At 42.1% G+C, this 23,291-nt stretch overlaps 1 protein-coding gene across 18 annotated transcripts in view; it reads right to left on the reverse strand.

The window, feature by feature from the left end:
• Positions 1–9,592: 9,592 nt before the first annotated feature.
• C2CD5 (C2 calcium dependent domain containing 5) overlaps positions 9,593–23,291 on the reverse strand; it is an 89,845-nt gene continuing 76,146 nt past the window's right edge. For 10 of the 18 annotated variants that reach the window (XM_063309019.1, XM_063309016.1, XM_063309021.1 and 7 more), the window contains 5 exons: positions 17,872–17,922; positions 15,377–15,478; positions 14,274–14,464; positions 12,779–12,925; positions 9,593–10,877 (listed from right to left, as the gene is read on the reverse strand). In XM_063309019.1, coding sequence (XP_063165089.1) covers positions 10,761–10,877; positions 12,779–12,925; positions 14,274–14,464; positions 15,377–15,478; positions 17,872–17,922 — 608 coding nt within the window. In that variant the 3' untranslated portion in view covers positions 9,593–10,760. The remainder of the gene's footprint in view (positions 10,878–12,778; positions 12,926–14,273; positions 14,465–15,376; positions 15,479–17,871; positions 17,923–23,291) is intronic. The other 8 variants (XM_063309022.1, XM_063309024.1, XM_063309025.1 and 5 more) reach the window with 2 other exon arrangements.

A 23,291-nucleotide genomic window follows, 5' to 3' on the forward strand; every position in this document is an offset into this window, starting at 1 on the left:
AATGGTTTGCATGCTTCTAGTTTAGGTGCAGATATGAAAGCGTACACGGAAAAGGGTGGATTGATGCAGACACAATAGCTTCATTTATGTGTAAAATTAAGTAATAATATAGTTAACCCAGTACATAAGCCCATGGTTTAGCGTTATAGGACAAATTAAGACCTTAGGGCTTGTGCAACAAGACAGGGTTTTAAAAATCTTAGCTTAGTGCAACATTTGAACCTGGCCAGGGTGAGGCAGAGATGGTTCAGCATAGGTTGAACAAATTCTTGGACTTCATTCTTTCGTACAGGTTACTGTGGCATTAATGGTATCTGTCACAACAATTAGCAGCTGGTAATTTATTTTGCTTATAAAAACTGTGACAAAGCAGGGCAGTTTGAGTAGATTGATTGCCATTGGTTTGGGGTTGGGGCAGGGTGGGGCCACCCATTCCAAAGATGAGGTGAGGGGACCAGCCCACAGGACAACTTTGCAGAAGTCATCTATTTGCTTGTCAACTTGGGTACAGACTGACATTTTGGCTTTCAAAGACACCGCCTTTACCTGTCCCCAGTTCACGTCAGACAATGTACACAGCAATGACCTGTAACTACATATTTTCCAAACAAAGTGCAGTCAGGCAAGACAGGATAAACTGAAACATGGGCCTGCTAGATAGTGATTTTCCAGCATCAAGCAATATTAAGAGAGGTGTTTTCAATGTGCAGATCTGAAATCCCTGTAATGAACTACTGGAAATCAGAGTGGATTAAGTCAGTTTTGCTCTCTGTTGCCCCCTTGCGGCTATTTCAAGCAACTTTGCATCGATGGCACCTCCATAGTCCAAGAGCTTGTGTCAAAATATTTGTATAAGACGTTTTTAAAAACGTTCACTATTTAAATCAGGGGTATAACAGCACAGTGCCCATGGCACCAGGGAATCCACAACTTCCTTGGACAACCTCCATAGTCTTCCCAAAGCTGAATGTTTTAGTAGTGGTAACATTTCACATGATCCCACCCCTTGACTCAAATCCCCCAAGGTCACATGAGATCTTGGGGAGGGCAGTCAAATCTTGTGGAATTATGGCAAGCTTGAGAGATTTTATTTGCATTTGGAGAGGCTGCCCAAGGCATTGCATGAGGTCCTAACGATGGTCCTGGAAATCTGAGTATCTTACAAAAGACCTTTAGGGAAAAAAAAATCACAGTCTTGATTATATTGCCAAATTTATGATTTCAGAAGTGACACGAACGTTTCCGGTTCCGTGCAGATGAATTTGCCAATCACTGTGATAGCCAGGAATTCTGGGATTTGAAGTCCAACACATCTAGAAGGCACCAGGTTGGAAAGAAGGTCTAAGCTGTAGGAGCTTTCCCACATGATAATGCTACAGTATCTGCTGAGAAACTGGTCAGGACAAATGATTGGATCGCAGGATGTCCATGGCAACATTTGCAGCTCGTGTGTTTGCTGCGTGGTATCACTCAGGAGAGGAAGCTTCACATGTCATTAATTAGAGCAGATAAACATACACCTACCAAGAATATTAATACTAGGGAGATGTAATAGATATGATTTGATAGATATGCAAGATTTGAGTGGCTCTTAATGCTGGAGATTAGAAATATATCTGTGGGCACACACACAAATTACTTGTCATTCCTGCCCAGGCAGCATCCAAGAAGATTGTGAGCGATAACAACAGGCAGAGAAAATATCCAAAATTATAACAGGGGATATCAACCCTTTTATTTTGTTATTGAACGTATACCCTGCCTGTTTATTCCAACAGGCTAAAACAGCTTGCAGTAAAAAAAAAAAGTATAAAACAACCAAATTGATAGTTAAATTAAATTGAAACCAAAACCAAAATTAAAACCAGTCTTTCAAAAAATTAAAGGTGGGGCCACAGAGATGCTTTTGTGCCATCTACCTAAACGTAGGGGAAGTTGGAGCCAAACACATCTCTTTAGGGAACAAATTCCAGAGCTTGGACACAACAGAGGAAAAGGCCCTTCCCCACATAGCTGGCAGTTTAGCAACTAGACAAGTTCACAAGGGACAGGCTGTTCCCCAGGTTATCAGACCCTAAAAGTGTTGCTTTAAAGGTCAGCACCAACACATTAAAGATGCCCACTGGCATTTTTAATTAATTTAACTTAATGCCCATTTAATGCCCATTAAAGATGCACATAAGGTTCTGGAGTCCAAGTAAGTGATTATGGAAGGGGACAGGTTGTTTACAACTTGATTTTGATGTCAACATTGAGAGAACAGGAATTTTGAGATCAAACTGCGAGAATCTGTTACAAAGCAGTATATTTTTATTTATTTATTTATTATTTAAATTTATATCACTGCCCATCTCCCCCAATGGTGGACTCTGGGCGGTTTACAATAAAAGTCATAATAAAAACATATAAACCTAAGTTACAATCTGAAAACATAAATAATAAATATAAAACCCAAGAGGAGATGAAATCACAATCAGTAGGGGGTGCTATGGCACCAACCACCCCCAGGTGGAGCTGTTACCCTCCCTTCCCCATCTCAAGCAAGGCGGCAGAACCAGGTCTTCAATTTCTTCTGGAGGCCGGGAGCGACGAAACCCGTCTCAACTCCGGGAGCAAGATATTCCAAAGGGTGAGTGCCAGTGCTGAGAAGGCCTGCCTCCTGGACCCCGCTAGATGAAATTCCTTTGCTGATGGGGTCCGTAGCATGCCCTCTCTGCCTGACCAGGTGGGGCAGGACAATGCTATGGGGATGAGATGGTCCCTCAGGTAGCCTGGCCCCATGCCATGTAGGGCTTTAAAGGTGATGACCAACACCTTGAATTGGACCCAGAAGCAAACTGGTACCCAATGCAGCTTGCGTAATGGTGTCACATGCGCCAATTTTACAGCACCAATAACTGTCCGCATAGCCGCATTCTGGACCAGCTGAAGCTTCCGGATACTCTTCAAGGGTAGCCCCATGTAAAGCACATTGCAATAGTCTATGTGGGAGATGACCAGGGCGTGATTTTCCTACTTGATCTCAAAATTCCAAGGTTTTTGGGCTGTTGTGGGTGGGTTTGCAATAGGACCAGGCTAAATAAGTGCTAAGTAGGTTGTTATTCAACGCAGCTTAAAAACCAGCCATTGTCTTAACATGTTGTGTAAACAGGCTACAGCGTTAAACTCTCATATCATTTGTTTGGGCATATTAAGTGAATATAGCAAAGGTGATTTGTTAACCCATCTTTAGATTCTGTGCACACACAGCCCTAATGTCTTTCCTCTGAAAGGTGTGAGCCGTGCCACTGTGTGTCATTTGTTGCTGTTTTGGCATATACACTTACTTTACACCCAGAGTTAAGCAATGCCTTCACTGGGACTCATCAAACAATAGTTAAGGTTTGGAGTTACACAGGCTTCAGCGGTATGGTACCACTTGGAGTGTTTGGAAAGAAAAACCACGCAGCAGGGCTTCAATATTATAGACTTAATGTTTGGTTTTAGATCTAATCTCAACACGACGATTGCAGAAGGAGCAAGTTAGTCTCCTCAGTCAAAGGAAGACCATTTCCTACCTTCCCAGCCTGCAGATTCCAGACTGCGAATTTTTCAAAGCAGAAACTTCCCGAGGAACAAATCAGAACCCATGACAAGCTGGTTTTGAGCTTCAAGCCTATTAGTAGTCACTGTCCCTCGCAGGAGAAAAACATTAACAATTGTTGGAGAACATGAGGACAATTTCTGTTTCCCCAAAGCATCAGATGAGTAGTTGGTTCAGTTCTAGAAGAGGGAAATCATGTAAGAAAAGCTGAATTGCTTGCTCTGTCAGAAGAAAACTACCGTGTTTACCTATGTCTCTCATTGCCCATCTGCATCTGACTCAGTATCTCTTGTTGCACCTATTCTTCCTCATTGAAGAATACCGGTAGTCCTCACTTAACAACCACAATTGGGACCGGAATTTCAGTTGCTAAGCGAAGCGGTCATTAAATGACTCCAACCCGATTTCATGATCTTTTTTGCAGCAGTCATTAAGCAAATCACTGTGGCTGTTAAGAAAACCATGTGGCTGTTAAGTGAATCACGCAGTTCCCCATTGATTTTGCTTGCCAGAAGCTGGCCGGAAGGTCGAAAATGGTGATCATGTGACCATCGGATGCCACGACAGTCATAAATGCGAACCGGTTACAAAGTGCCTAAATCGCAATCATGTGACTGTGGGAACACTGAGATGGTCCTAAGTGTGAGGACCGGTCATAAGTCAGTTTTTTCAGCACTGTCGTAAGTCCGGAGAGTCACTAAATGAATGGTTGTTAAGCAAGGACTGCCTGTACACATACTAACATAATGGATATTAATAATATCACACATGACAAGTGTCTCAAAGTTGGAGTTCATAAAGAGCTCCTTTGGCGAGTATTAGGCTTCCTGCCTTACCCGAGAAAGCTTCAGGATTTTTCCGCACACATACAGACACGCAAACTCCCACATCTCCATCACCTGCCCACACTGAAGCAGATACAAGTTAGAGTTTGCTATCAGTGTTAGGTGTATTAGAATAACGTAAGAACATACGATGATGATGATGCAGGAAAGCAGGCTCCATTTCCCCAAACACCATGTGAGGGTGAGGTGCCAAATACACCCTGCATTTCCGCACTTCCCAAATTAGGAGGTTAAAAGGTTCTTGAAAAACGTTGGGCAGGATTCCAGTTACAAAAGAAAACCAAACATAACCCCACCGGAATGCTATTGGATGGTGTTCACGATACCTGTCCACAGCATCAAAGCAGAGATTTATATGTTGTTGTTTATTCGTTTAGTCGCTTCCGACTCTTCGTGACTTCATGGACCAGCCCACGCCAGAGCTTCCTGTCGGTCGTCAACACCCCCAGCTCCCTCAGGGACGATTCCGTCACCTCTAGAATATCATCCATCCACCTTGCCCTTGGTCGGCCCCTCTTCCTTTTGCCTTCCACTCTCCCTAGCATCAGCATCTTCTCCAGGGTGTCCTGTCTTCTCATTATGTGGCCAAAGTATTTCAGTTTGGCCTTTAATATCATTCCCTCAAGTGAGCAGTCTGGCTTTATTTCCTGGAGGATGGACTGGTTTGATCTTCTTGCAGTCCAAGGCACTCTCAGAATTTTCCTCCAACACCACAGTTCAAAAGCATCGATCTTCCTTCGCTCAGCCTTCCTTATGGTCCAGCTCTCGCAGCCATATGTTACTATTGTTGTTGTTTATTCGTTTAGTCGCTTCCGACTCTTCGTGACTTCATGGACCAGCCCACGCCAGAGCTTCCTGTCGGTCGTCAACACCCCCAGCTCCCCCAGGGACGAGTCCGTCACCTCTAGAATATCATCCATCCATCTTGCCCTTGGTCGGCCCCTCTTCCTTTTGCCTTCCACTCTCCCTAGCATCAGCATCTTCTCCAGGGTGTCCTGTCTTCTCATTATGTGGCCGAAGTATTTCAGTTTTGCCTTTAATATCATTCCCTCAAGTGAGCAGTCTGGCTTGATTTCCTGGAGGATGGACTGGTTGGATCTTCTTGCAGTCCAAGGCACTCTCAGAATTTTCCTCCAACACCACAGTTCAAAAGCATCGATCTTCCTTCGCTCAGCCTTCCTTATGGTCCAGCTCTCGCAGCCATATGTTACTACAGGGAACACCATTGCTTTAACTATGCGGGCCTTTGTTGTCAGTGTGATGTCTCTGCTCTTAACTATTTTATCGAGATTTGTCATTGCTCTTCTTCCAAGGATTAAGCGTCTTCTGATTTCCTGACTGCAGTCAGCATCTGCAGTAATCTTTGCGCCTAGGAATACAAAGTCTTTCACTGCTTCTACATTTTCTCCCTCTATTTGCCAGTTATCAATCAAGCTGGTTGCCATAATCTTGGTTTTTTTGAGGTTTAGCTGCAAACCAGCTTTTGCACTTTCTTCTTTCACCTTCATCATAAGGCTCCTCAGTTCCTCTTCACTTTCAGCCATCAAAGTGGTATCATCTGCATATCTGAGATTGTTAATGTTTCTTCCAGAGATTTTAACTCCAGCCTTGGATTCCTCAAGGCCAGCTTGTCGCATGATGTGTTCTGCATACAAGTTGAATAGGTAGGGTGAGAGTATACAGCCCTGCCGTACTCCTTTCCCAATCTTAAACCAGTCTGTTGTTCCGTGGTCTGTTCTTACTGTTGCTACTTGGTCGTTATACAGATTCTTCAGGAGGCATACAAGATGACTTGGTATCCCCATACCACTAAGGACTTGCCACAATTTGTTATGGTCCACACAGTCAAAGGCTTTAGAATAGTCAATAAAACAGAAATAGATGTTTTTCTGAAACTCCCTGGCTTTTTCCATTATCCAGCGGATATTGGCAATTTGGTCCCTAGTTCCTCTGCCTTTTCTAAACCCAGCTTGTACATCTGGCAATTCTCGCTCCATGAACTGCTGAAGTCTACCTTGCAGGATCTTGAGCATTACCTTACTGGCATGTGAAATGAGTGCCACTGTTCGATAGTTTGAACATTCTTTAGTGTTTCCCTTTTTTGGTATGGGGATATAAGTGGATTTTTTCCAGTCTGATGGCCATTCTTGTGTTTTCCAAATTTGCTGGCATATAGCATGCATTACCTTGACAGCATCATCTTGCAAGATTTTGAACAGTTCAGCTGGGATGCCGTCGTCTCCTGTTGCCTTGTTATTAGCAATGCTTCTTAAGGCCCACTCAACCTCACTCTTCAGGATGTCTGGCTCTAGCTCACCGACCACACTGTCAAAGCTATCCCCGATATTGTTATCCTTCCTATACAGGTCTTCCGTATATTCTTGCCACCTTTTCTTGATCTCTTCTTCTTCTGTTAGGTCCTTGCCATCTTTGTTTTTGATCATACCCATTTTTGCCTGGAATTTACCTCCAATGTTTCTAATTTTCTGGAAGAGGTCTCTTGTCCTTCCTATTCTATTGTCTTCTTCCACTTCTGCGCATTGCTTGTTTAAAAATAATTCCTTATCTCTTCTGGCTAACCTCTGGAATTTTGCATTTAATTGGGCATATCTCCCCCTATCACTGTTGCCTTTTGCTTTCCTTCTTTCTTGGGCTACTTCTAGTGTCTCAGCAGACAGCCATTTTGCCTTCTTGGTTTTCTCTTTCTTTGGGATGTATTTTGTTGCCGCCTCCTGAACAATGCTGCCAACTTCTGTCCAGAGTTCTTCCGGGACCCTATCTACTAAGTCCAGTCCCTTAAATCTATTCTTCACCTCCACTGCATATTCCTTAGGAATATTAGTGAGCTCATATCTAGCTGATCTGTGGGTCTTCCCTAATCTCTTTAGTCTGATCCTAAATTGTGCAAGAAGAAGTTCGTGATCTGAACTACAGTCAGCTCCAGGCCTTGTTTTTACTGACTGTACAGATGTCCGCCACCTTTGGCTGCAAAGGATGTAATCAATCTGATTTCGGTGTTGTCCATCTGGTGAAGTCCATGTATAAAGCCGTCTCTTAGGTTGTTGGAAGAGAGTGTTTGTTATGCAGAGTGAATTGTCTTGGCAAAATTCTATCAGCCTGCGTCCTGCTTCGTTTTGTTCTCCCAGGCCATACTTACCTGTAATTCGAGGTGTCATTTGACTGCCCACCTTAGCATTCCAGTCTCCTGTGATGAAAATAACATCTCTTTTAGGCGTGTTGTCCAGTAGGTGCTGCAGATCCTCATAGAACTGCTCTACTTCAGCTTCTTCAGCATTTGTGGTTGGGGCGTATATTTGGATCACTGTGATGTTAGATGGCTTGCCCTGAATTCGAATTGAGATCATTCTGTCGTTTTTTGGGTTGTATCCGAGCACTGCTTTAGCCACTTTACTATTAATTATGAAGGCTACTCCATTTCTTCTGTGGTCCTCTTGTCCGCAGTAGTAGATCTGGTGGTCATTTGATGTGAAGTGGCCCATTCCAGTCCATTTCAGTTCACTGACGCCCAAAATGTCTATCTTTAATCTTGACATCTCACCAATAACCACATCCAATTTGCCCTGGCTCATAGATCTTACATTCCAGGTTCCGATGGTGTGTTGATCCTTAGAACATCGGATTCGCCGTTCACCACCAGCACCGTCGGCCGCTAGCCGTCCTTTCGGCTTTGAGCTAGCTGCGTCATCACGTCTGGGGCTAGTTGAGCTCATCCTCTGTTCCTCCCCAGTAGCATTTTGACCATCTTCCGACCTGGGGGTCTCATCTTCCGATGGTATACCGACATATCTCTGGTTGTACTGATCCATTTAGTTTTCACGGCAAGAATACTGAGGTGGGTTGCCATTACCTTCCCCAGGGATCGCATTTAGTCTGACCTCTCTGTCATGACCTTCCCGTCTTGGGTGGCCCTTCACGGTTTAGCTCATGGCATCATTGAGGTGCTCAAGCTCCAGCACCACGACAAGGTAACGATCCTTTGCTGAAGATATGTTACTATGGGGAACACCATTGCTTGAACTATGCGGACCTTTGTTGTCAGTGTGATGTCTCTGCTCTTAACTATTTTATCGAGATTTGTCATTGCTCTTCTTCCAAGGATTAAGCGTCTTCTGATTTCCTGACTGCAGTCAGCATCTGCAGTAATCTTCGCACCTAGGAATACAAAGTCTTTCACTGCTTCTACATTTTCTCCCTCTATTTGCCAGTTATCAATCAAGCTGGTTGCCATAATCTTGGTTTTTTTGAGGTTTAGCTGCAAACCAGCTTTTGCACTTTCTTCTTTCACCTTCATCATAAGGCTCCTCAGTTCCTCTTCACTTTCAGCCATCAAAGTGGTATCATCTGCATATCTGAGATTGTTAATGTTTCTTCCAGAGATTTTAACTCCAGCCTTGGATTCCTCAAGGCCAGCTTGTCGCATGATGTGTTCTGCGTACAAGTTGAATAGGTAGGGTGAGAGGATACAGCCCTGCCGTACTCCTTTCCCAATCTTAAACCAGTCTGTTGTTCCGTGGTCTGTTCTTACTGTTGCTACTTGGTCGTTATACAGATTCTTCAGGAGGCATACAAGATGACTTGGTATCCCCATACCACTAAGAACTTGCCACAATTTGTTATGGTCCACACAGTCAAAGGCTTTAGAATAGTCAATAAAACAGAAATAGATGTTTTTCTGAAACTCCCTGGCTTTTTCCATTATCCAGCGGATATTGGCAATTTGGTCTCTAGTTCCTCTGCCTTTTCTAAACCCAGCTTGTACATCTGGCAATTCTCGCTCCATGAACTGCTGAAGTCTACCTTGCAGGATCTTGAGCATTACCTTACTGGGATGTGAAATGAGTGCCACTGTTCGATAGTTTGAACATTCTTTAGTGTTTCCCTTTTTTGGTATGGGGATATAAGTTGATTTTTTCCAGTCTGATGGCCATTCTTGTGTTTTCCAAATTTGCTGGCATATAGCATGCATTACCTTGACAGCATCATCTTGCAAGATTTTGAACAGTTCAGCTGGGATGCCGTCGTCTCCTGTTGCCTTGTTATTAGCAATGCTAGAGATTTATATAAAGAGGCTTTATTACGTAAATAGGAATGCGACTTTCATCATTCTCCCTTACAAAGAAATCTCTGAATTGGACAAATCGTATAGAAGTTTCTGTACTTTAATTCAATGAATTCTCATGTATTTACATTCAAGTTTACATACGTACTTCAAGTTCCATATTGGAAGCCACTGGAAAATTTCAGCTTGCCCCTTCTTATGCAAGAGTGTGCTGGGCGACAGAGGATGAACACGTAGAAAGGGCTGATGGATATTCTGTCAATGGCCCGCCAGTTGCAAGTGAACCAAGGAGACCATTTTTAAATGAAGGTGACCGCCGCTCTATAGCCATCCAAAACATCTGTGGCTGGATACAAAGTTCTCCCCTATCCACCCAAGTGCCTGTTTAGGGATGCAATTACTCTGGGCAATTTCTTAGATTTTTCTATCAAACCTGCCCAGAGGTATCTGAGCATTCTAGATACAATCCCTATCTGAGTACCATGCTGAATGCTGCTTGGGGAAGGGCAATGGCTTCTGTGGCTTCCCCAGTTTGCTAGCATTTACAATCTGACAAGCTCAGAAGCCCCGATTTTCTCTTCTAATGCAGCTGGGATTTCAGTGTCCCCAGAAATATTTCCCCCCCATCACATTGTTCCAAAAGCAGGATATAGCAATCATATATGAATTGGCTATTTTATCATAATCAGTACTGCAATTCAATTTTTTTAAAAAAAAATAATAGAAAAATAGTCCATAGCTCACCAATATGAAAACAAAACCAAACAAAAAAGAAAACAAACATGCAGCAATATCCAGTCCAGGGATACTTATTATTCTCGCTTATTCCAACAGCTAAGTCCGCTTTTCATGGCCGACCTTTGGCAATATCAACACCGTCTCTTCCTTTACGGATAAGATAGATTTAGCCTTCCCAGTTATATCCCAGTTGCAAAATAAATATCCCCCCTTTCTCATCAAAGAATGAGCGACATCTGTATCTCAAGAGTGCTTCTAAGATGGTGTCCTAAAATGCAGAGCAATATCCTGAGGGATCCTGAGGAACAATGAGTACTCGAGTTCTTTCTTCAGACAGGTGTTCTTTTGTCTGTCCAAAGAGTTATGAGGTGGTTTTTTGGATCTTATGAAATGGGAAAGACAATCTGAACTATTTCAGAATGGAGCTGTCCTTCATATATGGAGTGTAAGAAACAAAACCTGGCCGTCTGAGCCTTTGAAGACATTGACACATGAATAAAGACCTCTCAGCTCTTCACGTTGCTGTCTCTTTCGTGGAACCAGTAGTACAAAACTGGGCAGGCACCCCATCTAATTCAGATTCACGAATAAAGATCACTGCATCTCCACTGACGTTTATTAGACACTGTGCCTGCAGCAACAAAGAAGGGACATCCGGTTATGCATCTGGTAGACTTTAAAACTGGCAGATTCTGGTAACTTATGAACACTTATAAAATGTGACATGGTTTCTGCAACTTCACAAGTTCTTGTCCTTCTCTACGGCACGATGTAGGACTGGGGAAAAATATAGATGACAGCAGCAGCACTACCTGGGACTCTACAGATAGTTACTTTTTTTTTTAAAGGAACCTTTATTCATTTTCAAAGGATAGTTAAAATACAAAAGGTAGAATATAGAAAAGGTAGAAAACAGAACTAAAGAACAAAGAAAAACTATAAAAGTGCAGAATTAGAGAGAAGACAGCAAAAGAAAGTGACTTCTGACCTTCTCCAATACAGATATGATTACATTTAGAAATATAATCTCTTACGATTAGTTAAGCCTCGATAACATTATTTCTATCAAATCAAGCCATTTAATCATCAAAACCCAACATCAAAGCTTCATTTTTTTCCTCACAGAAGCAAATAGTCTAAAAGTGGTTGCCAAATAGACACGGCATTTTCTCTTATCAACGCAGTTGACGTGGCCCATTTGGGCCAGTTCTATCAGTTCAATCATCCATTCCTCCACTGTAGGTATTTGTGGATCTTTCCATCTTTGTGCATATAAAAGTCTTGCTGCTGTAAAAGGTAAAGGTAAAGGTTTTCCTTGACGTAAAGTCCAGTCGTGTCCGACTCTAGGGGGCGGTGCTCATCTCCGTTTCTAAGCCTTGGAGCCGGCGTTGTCATAGACACTTCCGGGTCATGTGGCCAGCATGACGACACGGAACGCCGTTACCTTCCCGCCGAAGCGGTACCTATTGATCTTCTCACATTTGCATGTTTTCGAACTGCTAGGTGAGCAGGAGCTGGGACGAGCAACGGGAGCTCACCCCGCCGCGCGGTTTCGAACCGCCGACCTTCCGATCGACAGCTCAGCGGTTTAACCCGCAGCGCCACTGCTGCTGTAATCATGTATAAAAGCGAAGTCCCACGTTGTTTCTTAAGCTGTTTCTCCATCAGCCCCAAGAGAAACAGTTCTGGTTTTTTTGGTAAGTCCACTTTGAGAATCTTTTGAATAGGACTCTACAGAAAGTTAGAACAGCTACAGGTAGTCCGTGACTTATGACTTTTCAGTTAACGACGGTTCAAAGTTACGTCAGCCTTGGAAAAAGTGCTTTACTTTATTTTAATTTAAAAGCTATATACCTACAGGCAGGGGCTATCTAATGGTTCGGAATTAATTCCAAAAATGTTTTTGGGAGTATGTAGGAGCATGAGCCTAGCACTGATCAGCACCTCTTAAAGCAGCTGCATCTTTTCCCAAGACCATGTGGAGCATATGGACAGCAGCCATGCAATCCTAGACTGACAGTGCTATTTTAAGTGTAGCAACGGTGCTGTGTCCATGCTGCTGCATGCTATGAAGCACCTTTTACATATTATTTCTGAAGCACTGGACATATTGCAAACTCATGGGGGACAAGGGCCTCATCCTTTCGTTTCTGAAAATGTCATGAGTACTGATGGTGAGCAGGAGGGGGCCCCTATCCAGGGGGAAAAACGCATGCGTAGTTTAGAGGCTTTGAACCTTCCTTCGAAGAAGCTCAGAGCAGACCCGCCTTGAGTTTTGGGTTTATCTTTCCCACAGTCTTTCAGTTGGGCAGGATTTTCTGTCTACTAGAGTAGTTCAATAAACACTAGAGACCAAGATACTGTCTCAGCGTGGTTCTTCGCTCTAAGATAGGACAGAGAATTCCAGAAACAAGTCATGAGTGGCTTAACGAGAGGCCGCCATCTTCTCAGCAAAAAGGTGCAGGCTTTCGGGTGAACATAAAGAACCTCCACATGGACACCAAGAGGACTTGCTAATGCTGGCACATTTACCTGGTTTTTGTTTGGGTTCTCCATAAACACGCACTGCTTCATGATGTAGGAGACAACGGCATTTCCCCCAAGTGCTGCCACATGAGCTCTGACCATTGCAAACACTTCGGCTACAAATGCGTGCAGGAAGCCACTCACACCACCTTCCTATAAAAGATGCACAGACAGACACGTTCTTTACTGGAAAGGTCCCACCAAAGTGGCAAATAAGTGGTCCAGACGTAATAATAATAAATAATAAATAAATAAATAAATAATAATAAATAAGTGGCCTTCAAAGTGGTTCTAGCTCATTGGGAGCTACGGGTCTGTTCTCTCAAAAGAAACAACCTTCTCAAATTGAGCTCAGAAAGCATTGCTCAGATATTTACCCTTCAGCTTCCCCATGAGAACAGCCTGATTTATTAGCAACAGAAACCATTAAAAATCACAATGAAGAGATGGGTCTAATTCTTTACTTTTCGGAAACACTCTTGACAGCCAGCTTACAATACTGTTCCTTTTGGAGGAAAGATCGGTAATATTGTTCTGCTACAGAATTCGAAAGCTGACCCCAAGAGATGGACTAATCTCAGGAACGCTTGGACTAACGTGATGGAATGAGAATCATGCAGCACAGTTTAGTCTTAGACTGATAAAGGCGAAAAGCTGTCCAGAGAAAAATAAATTATAAATCACTAGACATGTGGCAAAGGGGAGGCTTTGGTGCTCCCTGAGCTTGGTTGCTGGCTTGCAGACATTTCATGATCCAACTAGGTAACATCATCAGTGCTGGTGAGTGTGGGGGGGTTTGCTCCCTGCTTATATGCAGTAGCTTGCCCTGCCAGTGTTGGTGGGAGGGTGGTTTTGTCCATGATTGGGGTATTGTTTTCTGTTTGACTGTTTGCCTGGTGTTAATCCCCGCTTATCTGGGTGTTGGCTGCTGGAGAGGATGTGTTCTGGTCTTTTTGTTTCCTTCTTAGCTTTTTACCATCTCCTTTCAATGGTGTGTAAATGGGGTTCATCTCTATTGATGGCTGATTTGTCTGAATGCCAAGCTTCCAGGACTTCCCTAGTGTGTTTGGATTTGGCTTGGTCTAGGATTCTCAGTTTCCACACCCTCACCAACACTGGCAGGGCAAGCTACTGTATATAAACAGGGAGCAAACCCCACCCTCCCTCGCACTGATGATGTTACCAGTCAGGTAATGAAACGTTGCTGTGCTACAACACTCGGGAAGAATGGCCAACGGTGAGAGATGGTGGGAGTTCAGCAACATTTGGAGGTTGAAGTTGGCTTTGCCTGCCCTGAACTATTGTTAAGATGGATAGCAGTGTTTTGTCTAACTGGCATTGCTGAACACAGTATCTAACTGCTCGCTGGAATGCATCTGAGCTGAAAGCCACCCTCTTGAATAAACTTACATTCCTGCTCAGTATCTGTGGCGTATGATAGACTTCAAACCTAAACTCAATCCTGCAATTATTCGTTGGAGCAATAAACTTGTCAGCTCACCTCACGCAGCGAAGTGGTTTCTCGTATAAAGAACATGTTGATGATTCCAAGGTATTTAGTTATTTTTGCTCCGGGGATGAAAGAGAGAGGTGTCATCTTCACAACCGGCACAGTGGAATTCATTCCCGAGGGACCCAGACGGTTGCGGCACTGTCCTTCTGTCAGAGGACTTGGCTTGTCAAGGGAGATGGCTGCACAGAGCAGAAAGGGAGAGAGAGAAAGAACACTCAACTCAGCCAACGTGGACTCTGGGCAAAGCGGGTGAAGGCAGCTCCAACATAGTAACCCTTCCACATGGTTGCGAGTGCGCTGGGTGACCACATTCAGCTGCCTGTGATGCTCAGCCAAAGAAAGCAAATTATCATGCAGCACATGCAAGTGAGAGGCCAAAAGCTTGGATGGGATTTATTTTGGGAGAAGAGGAGCATTCCTGCAAAAGGAAACACTGAGGCCAGCAGCTGCACATACAAATGATTGGTTACAAAGTGGATCTACAGAAAAGTGGGGAGGGGAGAGCAGAGGGATTCGAAAGGGTCTCAAAATTTGATGAATGTTTTTCTGCAAGAAGGAACGACAGAAGTCTACAGGAAAGAGTGTGAAAGTTGACATGTTTCTCCATTCCACATTTTTTCAAATTTGTTCTAAACTCTTCACGGTTGCCAGCTTCCATCTTAATCGTCATCTTGAGCGAAGAAAGCAAAACCGTTACCCCCGCAGCTATGGAAGTAATTAAGTAAGAATTTAAAAACTCACCATTGATTGACTCAGTAATTACAGCCATGCAGGTCATGCAGGGAATCCTTGCATGTTATGAATAATTTCACTGATGTATACATACATTTTCTGCCACGCAGAGTATGTATACTCTTTGGGAGGTCTACAATTCACAAGCCTATTTGCCACCTATACGTGTACTGGCAATTCTTTTGGGAGCAACGTGCTCCAGAATTAAGTTTTAGGACAGACTCAGTGGGTCTGCAGCTTTCACACTCGGACACTGATTTTTGCAACGTCACTACTGGATACGAAGCTCCACCCTTTGCCATTGAGAGATCAGAGTCTAGGCTTCCAATGATCAGAATGGGGTAGAAATGGCTGCCTACTTGTCTTAATTGATCCACGCCTTATGGTCTGAGCTTTCAGTCTAATGAATTCTATCCAGCTGTTGCATCTGTCTGCAAAGGAACTGTAATCAACTGAAGTGGCTGGAAACACAGACAGAGAAACAAAAGGAAAAAAAAACAAAGAAAAATATGGATGATGCCCCTTTGCCTGTAGAAGTGTTCCTCCTGATGAACCCGTTATCTGCATCCAACAGTGATTGGTTTTCCCAAATCTTTCAATGAATTTTGAATGGCGCTAATACTTTCCACTATTTGCCTGGTGGGTCATGGATCAGCTTCGTGCTATGATTCTCTACCATTTCCCTATAAGCATGACCAAATTCGCAGGAGTACGTGCCCATTATGAAACTATTTTGCAATCATTTGCAATAATTCAGAGTCTCCTGCTTTCCCAGAAGCCTTCTGCCAATTCTGAAGATTCTCCAACCTGGCCTGAGATTTCCACAAGGTGGTATCACTGAGGTCAGCATAGAGCCTTCTGAAGCCACTTTTAATTCAATGGTCTGCCATAAGTTGATGCCAGGAGGAGTTTCTGTCCATACACACATATAGTCAATTTTTAGGCACTGACCCAGAGCACATATTAGACAAGTTCCGCACAACTAATTATGAGAATTGAAAGGACATAGAGTTTCTGGAATTTATGTGACTACAGCAGCACCCCAGAAAGCACTGTAACTGTGCAGATAGTGGTTTAGACTCCACCTAGGACATGCTGTTTATGTCTCTCCAACCTGGTGCCCTCTTGAAGTTCTGGCCACAGTTGGTTGGGGGTTGTAATGTAGTTCATGTGGACGTCACCAGGTTGGGAAGGTGATTTTTATGATGCCAGTTAGATGCTGGCTAGCTTAGAGGACTCTTTAGTGATTTAAAGCACTCCTATGAAAGATTGTATTTATTTGTCAAATTTTATCACTGCCCATCTCCCCACTAAGGAGGGTAGGGGTGGGGGAACTGCTGAATTTCTGAGCAAGGGTTAAACACCCTGTATCAACTCAGACTTAGTAAATAGGTTAATCATGAAATGTGTTGTGCTAGACTAATTTAAAACAGGTGATATGAAATACCCAAGAAAGTTAATTCAGATGTAGTAGTGGTCACCGTAATTTGGCAAATGGAAGAGTCGTTCAGCTCAATCCTCATCACCAAGTAAAAATCTAAAGCAAAATATAATATAATTGGCACCAGCTGGACCAATGAAGAAACTCCAACACTACTCTGACAATTCTTAGGATTCAGGGTAAGTATTCCTGATAACATTCATATTTAAGATTATTGATCTTGTAATAAAATCAATTACAGGTAGCCCTCGATTTACAACCACAATAGGGACCGGATAATTCATCATTAAGCAGTGCAGTCATTAAGTGTGGCATCATATGACTGTACCTGATTTTACATTTTTGTAGTGGCCATTAAGCTAATCACCATGGCCGTTAAGTGAACCGCATGGTTGTTAAGCGAATCATGTGGTTCCCCACTGATTTTGCTTGTCAGAAGTGGGCTGGGAAGGTCACAAAGGGTGATCATGTGACCCTGGGATGCTGCAACCGTTGTAAATACAAGTTGGTTGCCAAGCGCCCAAATATTGATCATGTGACTGCGGGGACACTGCGATGGTCCTAAATGCAAGGACGGCTGTAAGCCCCTTTTTTCAGTGCTGTCGTAACTTCAAATGGTTGCTAAATGAACGGTCATAAGTCAAGGACTACCTGTAATGGACCTTTGGTCATCATTTGGCACCTTCTCCCAGCAATGCCTAGCCAACCAACAGGGCAACAGTTCTAATGCACGAAGTGGGGGCCTGAACAAAACATCTCTTGCAGATCCATACAAAAATAGGTTTATGATTTTACTCAGCCAACTCAATAGATCATAGCATTTTCCAAATCTATTTAAAATGTTCTATTTAAAATGTAGCTTAAAATCCTATTATTACCTTGGAAAGGGCTGGTTCAGAAATACTGTATAATAGCTTTTTTTGTCAGACTGGAGTACCTTATTTTTTCCATATAGTTATTTTCAAATAAGAACTGTCTAGACAACTGTTTATAGGCAGGCACCAAAACTGCTAACAAGAACTCCATGACAGAAAGTCATATTGATGTGTTAACAGCTCTTTCGTTATACCCATTACCGTCTTCTGTTAAAAAAAAAAATCCAGGGGAATTCAAAATTATAATAAGGTAAGATGAAAACCAACAACCAATAGTGCAGAAAATTTCAGAAAATTAAGCTGGAAAACAATACTATCAGCTGAAACTCATTGTTGTTTTCAGTACAACCTGTCCTTAGTTTTATGTAGATATATCTGAAGAACATATTTTGGATACCGATAAGCCACATCAGAGAATGCTTTTCAAGGCAACTGGTGAATACCTTCTGAATGTTTAGCATTATATCTCAAATGTATTCCCAACAGACCCAGGAATGCATCCCCTGCTCTGGCATACAGCTAAATCAAGTCAACTCACCTCTTTGCACAGCTGGTATACCTGTGTGGGAACTTGCACTCTCCAGGTCCTCTAATAAGACAAAACGAAGTCCACCAATGTAATATAGGCAGCAACAGCTCCATTAATACAGATTTCTTTTAATGTAAATTTTCAGTGGCGATCTGCTCAAAACACCCCTCTAATCAATTTTGGATTCACCGAACATCAATTTTCAGGACTTACTAACCACAACATAGTGCAGTGAACACTGTATTATATTGAAGATCAATTTGGCAGTGAACATGTTTGAAAATTCATCTGCAGGCCATTTTTATGGAGAAAAGCAAGGATTTTTTTTCTGCAGGCTTGGGAGCCATCTTCGATCCTGATCCTGACCCTGATTACACCGCAGTTTTCTGCCTTTTTTATTTTGTAAAAAATATCTAAGTTTTGAGGTGGAAAGGAGATGAAAACTGAAGTGTAAGCTCTAAAATAGGCACATCACAGTAAAATAATAAACAATGAAAATACTGAATATTCTATCCAAAACTCAGCCCTGCTCATATATGCAACGGGATTATGCTGTATCAGGTATGATATGGCCTACTATATATAATAAATCAAAGAGTGCCTGTTTGGGGTTATATCCTGGCCTGAAGCCTCCTCAAGCTGTCAGCCCCTGTTCTAAACTTGAACAAGACCAATGATACACAAGCCAGCTGATACTGGAAATTGCACACTTCCCTTTGTTGCTAGCTAGTACAGGTAGTCCTTGAGTTACAACCACAATTGGGACTGGAACTTCCATTGTAAGCTGTTGTGGTCATAAGTCGAGTCCCCATGTGACCAGACCCAATTTTAGGATCATTTTTACAGCAGTCATTAAGCAAATCATGGGTCATTAAACAAATCACTGTGGTCATTAAGCGAATTCAGCTTCCCTAATGGGCGTTTTTTGCTGGAAAATGGTAAAAAAGTTGCAAAACATGATCACATGACTGTGGGACAATGCAATTGGTTGTAAATGTGAGCCAGCTGCCAAGCACCTGAAGTGCGATCATGTGACCGTGAGGGCAGTGATGTGACGTTTTGCGATGCTCAGAAGTGTTTACAGGCTGTAAAGCACCCATTCCGAGGGCGTCATAACTTTGGACTGTTGTTAAATGAATGGTCGTACGTTGAGGACTACCTGTACAGAAACTGCATATTTCTGTTTAGCATGGTTCAAAAAGACCACCTACAATTAATGTGAATAAAGGAAGTAAAATTATCTAGCCTTCTACCTAATTGCTTCTAGTCTTATCTTTCTGCATGAATTCACACTGAATCCTTATTTGGTTGCATCTCTCTGCCTACCAAGAGATGTGCCATTCCTGCCTGCAGGTGTTGAACAAGGTTGAAGATTCCCACAGGTAAAACCTTTCTGGCACCCAGAAAGATATTGTATCTTTGCATTATTATTCCTGAACAACCAGCTTCCCTTGAGCAGGAATTCTGAACTGATCACAGTGGGAGAAACAATGCTAATGGGTTTGGTGGTAAATTTTTCATTTGTGTTTAAATGTTTCAATTTTTTTTTTTTTAAAAATCCTCTAGCATGATGTTGCTCAACCTTAGCAACTTGAAGATGTCTGGACTTCAACTCCCAAAATTCCCCAGCCAGCAATGCTGGCTGGGAAATTCTGGGAGTTGAAGTCCACACAACTTAAAGTTGCCAAGGTTGAGAACCGCTGATCTGATGTTTTCTCTACAAATGTCTCAATATTAAAGCAACGATGAAAGATTCTCTACTAAGTCATAAAGCAAGGACAACAAAATGAACAACAACAAATGCCAGACAGGGCTTTTGTTGTTGTTGCTTTGCTTTTTAAAAGGCACTTTTATGCATTGTTTAGAATCAGCATTTGCCTCTGGGCAAATGGGGTTTTCAGGTTTATTGGAGCTAGTTTTGTATAATTAACTGTACATATGACATTAACAAAGATGCTCAGAGGTGACATTCAACCCTCAAGCAAATCTTTGTCTTCAGCAAAGTCTGCTCTCCAAGGTGCTGATCTTAAAAAGACAACGTAAGTCAAACCCCTAAGCACAAAAAGGCTTCCACTTTAGCTAAGCAGTAATCCTCTGCTAAAAGGCATCCTATCAGTTAGAGGTATTAAGCTTCAGTAACTGTTTTCATCCAGTGTATTCCAACTGAACAGATTTCTCTATTTGAATGAAAAACCCTAGACAGACAGATAGCTGCGTACCTGTGTGCAAATAGTTTCTGCTTAGCCAGAATGACCCCACTGATACAACCCTACATAACAACTATTTCTTCAAGATTCTGGAAACTGGTCTTCAAGAGAAAACCTAGAGTTTACCTTACATAGTCATTACAACACCTGATTAACAAGAAAAGTTTGTTTTCAAAGGTCATCGAAAGATTACCATTTAAATAATCCCAAACAAAAATCAACTTAACTCTGCGTTCAGTTAACAGCCCACACCTATATTTTACTTTCCTGCTGCCCATCATTGATGTACTGTCTCATTATCAATATATCTGAGGTTTCAGAGTTGAACAGAAAATTAACACTGGGAACTCCACTTCCACCATTTATGCTTAACCCTGTTGATGTTTAGAAAAATATATTATGAATAATTATTGTGACTAATGTTGAAGTGAAATCAGTAATCAGGTTTTTCCAAAAACTGCAAATGAGTTGTAAATCGCGTACGTTGTCATGCTGCCAAAATTATCTTTAGACATTGGAAGTTCTTGGGGTCTAGAAGCTAAGAGGTTCACTTGATGAAGTAACTGCCTGAACAAACGTTTCCTGCACTTCATACAGAAATCCAGAGTCAGTGCTTTTTGTTGTTTATTCATTCAGTCGCTTCCGACTCTTCGTGACTTCATGGACCAGCCCACGCCAGAGCTTCCTGTCGGTCGTCAACACCCCCAGCTCCCCCAGGGACGAGTCCGTCACCTCTAGAATGTCATCCATCCACCTTGCCCTTGGTCGGCCCCTCTTCCTTTTGCCCTCCACTCTCCCTAGCATCAGCATCTTCTCCAGGGTGTCCTGTCTTCTCATTATGTGGCCAAAGTACTTCACTTTTGCCTTTAATATCGTTCTAAATGCACCAGTTGCTGACATGAGACCACACGGCTGTCTACTGGCCAACAGCTTTCTCACAAGTACAGTTTTACACAATTCAGAAATTTGTTTAATTCTAACATGTCTTTGGAAAGACAGTAATGGAATGAAACAACAGAGAGGTCAAGAAGATGCCTATTTGATTAAAGGATTCCAGCAAGATTGCTGGAAGGCTAAATGGCAATTTAGTGAGGATGCTAGTGAAAGGAAACCCACCAATTTGACAACAGTGACAGTGTCCAAGTATCAAAGCAGACAGAATCAGGAAGACTTGAATAGTACAAAGACTATAAAAGCATCTTTACAGTATAGGGATTTGCTACACAACTGTTTCATATGGTAATGGCCTACCTTATGTTGTTAAAATCATGCACTGTCAGCCATCTTAATGACAACTTCCTATGTTATTAAGCCGTGTTAGTGTGTTGCAGAAGAAATGTACAGTACTCTATCATCTTAAAGACCAACAAATTTATCATGGTATACACATTCATGGACTCTACCATTAGAAGTGTTCAGTTATTCTCCTTTAGTAGAAAAGTGTACGAATAATAAAAAAAAATAAAGTCAGTGGCAGCTTAATTATTATTGAAATATTTGGAAAAGAGGTACTGTGACAACTCAACAGCATGAAGAAATGATTGAGTCTGAGCTGTTGATTGAGCTTTAATTCAACAATTTCACATTCATTTCTCTCAAAGTTCTTCTGCTGAGAGTGCTGAACTCATCAGAATAGCGCTTCACGTATTGGATAGACTCTAACGTATAAAGCTGATGGTATTAAGTGATTAGATGCTACTCAGAACTGAAAATAAAGCAGACCCAGATATCTAATGAGGATTTAGGACTTAGTTCAAGGTATCCCTATGAGAAAGATACTATTTTGCATAGCAATTCAGTTAGAAAAGCTCGATATATTTGACCATCCTTCAAACATCCACATGAAATTAAGCAATGTATGAACAAGATCAAAGGTGAGGAAAGGGGAGAAGAAGATAATACATTTGTCATTCTGGATCTGCATATCTGGTTCTAGTTACGATTGCAGCAATACATAAACGAATGTATCACTGATGATGTTCTTGAGAATCTCACTTGCTATGGAAAGAAAAGCATTCCTCGTGGATTATTCCTTGGTTCTTACAAACATAAATATTTTGCAAATATGCACTGAGTACGTAGAACCGATGACAGTGCTTAAGTCCCTCCTGTGTTAATCTTGAAGATCACGGAACCAAATTTCATATATAAGATAAATTTTCTAGCTCTTGATTCCTGAAGTAAGCAGTAAGTAGATGGAACAATTCCACTCAACTTCCACTTTAGCTTTCTAGGCTAATAGCCACTGAAAAAATTATCCTACATTTGTTATTGAATGGCTATCACATATTATAAGTTTGAAAACTAAGTTGCAATTTTTTTTTTATGTCCTGGACTTGCTGTCCCCTAGTTGATGACTTTAGCTTCTAATATATTACAACAGGAAGATGTTTTGTCCTACAGCATTTGTAATTTCCTAACCTCTTTTGCGTTTATTTTAGTGTTTTTTCCTGTCCCAAACTAAAAATAATAATAATAATAATAATTAGCCTCTTCAGCATTTTCTTATCAGGAACATTCCCTGGTTGCTGCCTGATTACTTACAAGTTTCCAGGTTCACTTGAAAGTGATAGTTAATACCTATAAAGCCTTTTCTAGGTTGTGCTCTTGTTACCTGTCAACTCCAGATACAATCTGCCCTTCTTAATGTCTGGATCGACAAGTTTTCTGTGCTATTTTTGCTGATAGAATTGAAATCGGCCACCATCCAGGAAAGTCAGATTTTCATTGCAGTAGAAAGCTCATTTAAAATGTTAGCTCAGTTCTGAAAGACATGGAAGAAACTAAAGGGGTGAAGGCTAGAAACTATGCCTTTTTTGCTGCTGTACCATCTTAAATGTGTATCTGAAGTATGATAATTTGAGCCTACTTTATCCTACTTATGCTATTTTGGACACATTATGCCAAGACCTAGGTCTAGGAGAAGCCTCTAATGCTGGGAAAGGTGGAAGGAAGGAGGAGAAGAGGATGATAACCAGCAGCAAGGGGGGTGGACTCAGTTACAGTGGTGGTGGGTGCACCATTGGAAGAGCTGAAGGACCAGGTTAGGGACAGATTGTCATGGAGAAAATCTATCCATGTGGTAATCAGTCGATCACCATCTTAAATAATCTGCCCTTTGAGGTGAGAACAGCCCCCTCTCTGTTCAGGAGGGAGCTCAATCCTCACCTGTGTGGCTTTTGGATCTAAACTTACTGAGGACTGCTGTTACTATATTTTTAT

This window comes from Candoia aspera, chromosome 7, assembly GCF_035149785.1.
Source record: "Candoia aspera isolate rCanAsp1 chromosome 7, rCanAsp1.hap2, whole genome shotgun sequence".
NCBI classification, from domain to species: domain Eukaryota; kingdom Metazoa; phylum Chordata; class Lepidosauria; order Squamata; family Boidae; genus Candoia; species Candoia aspera.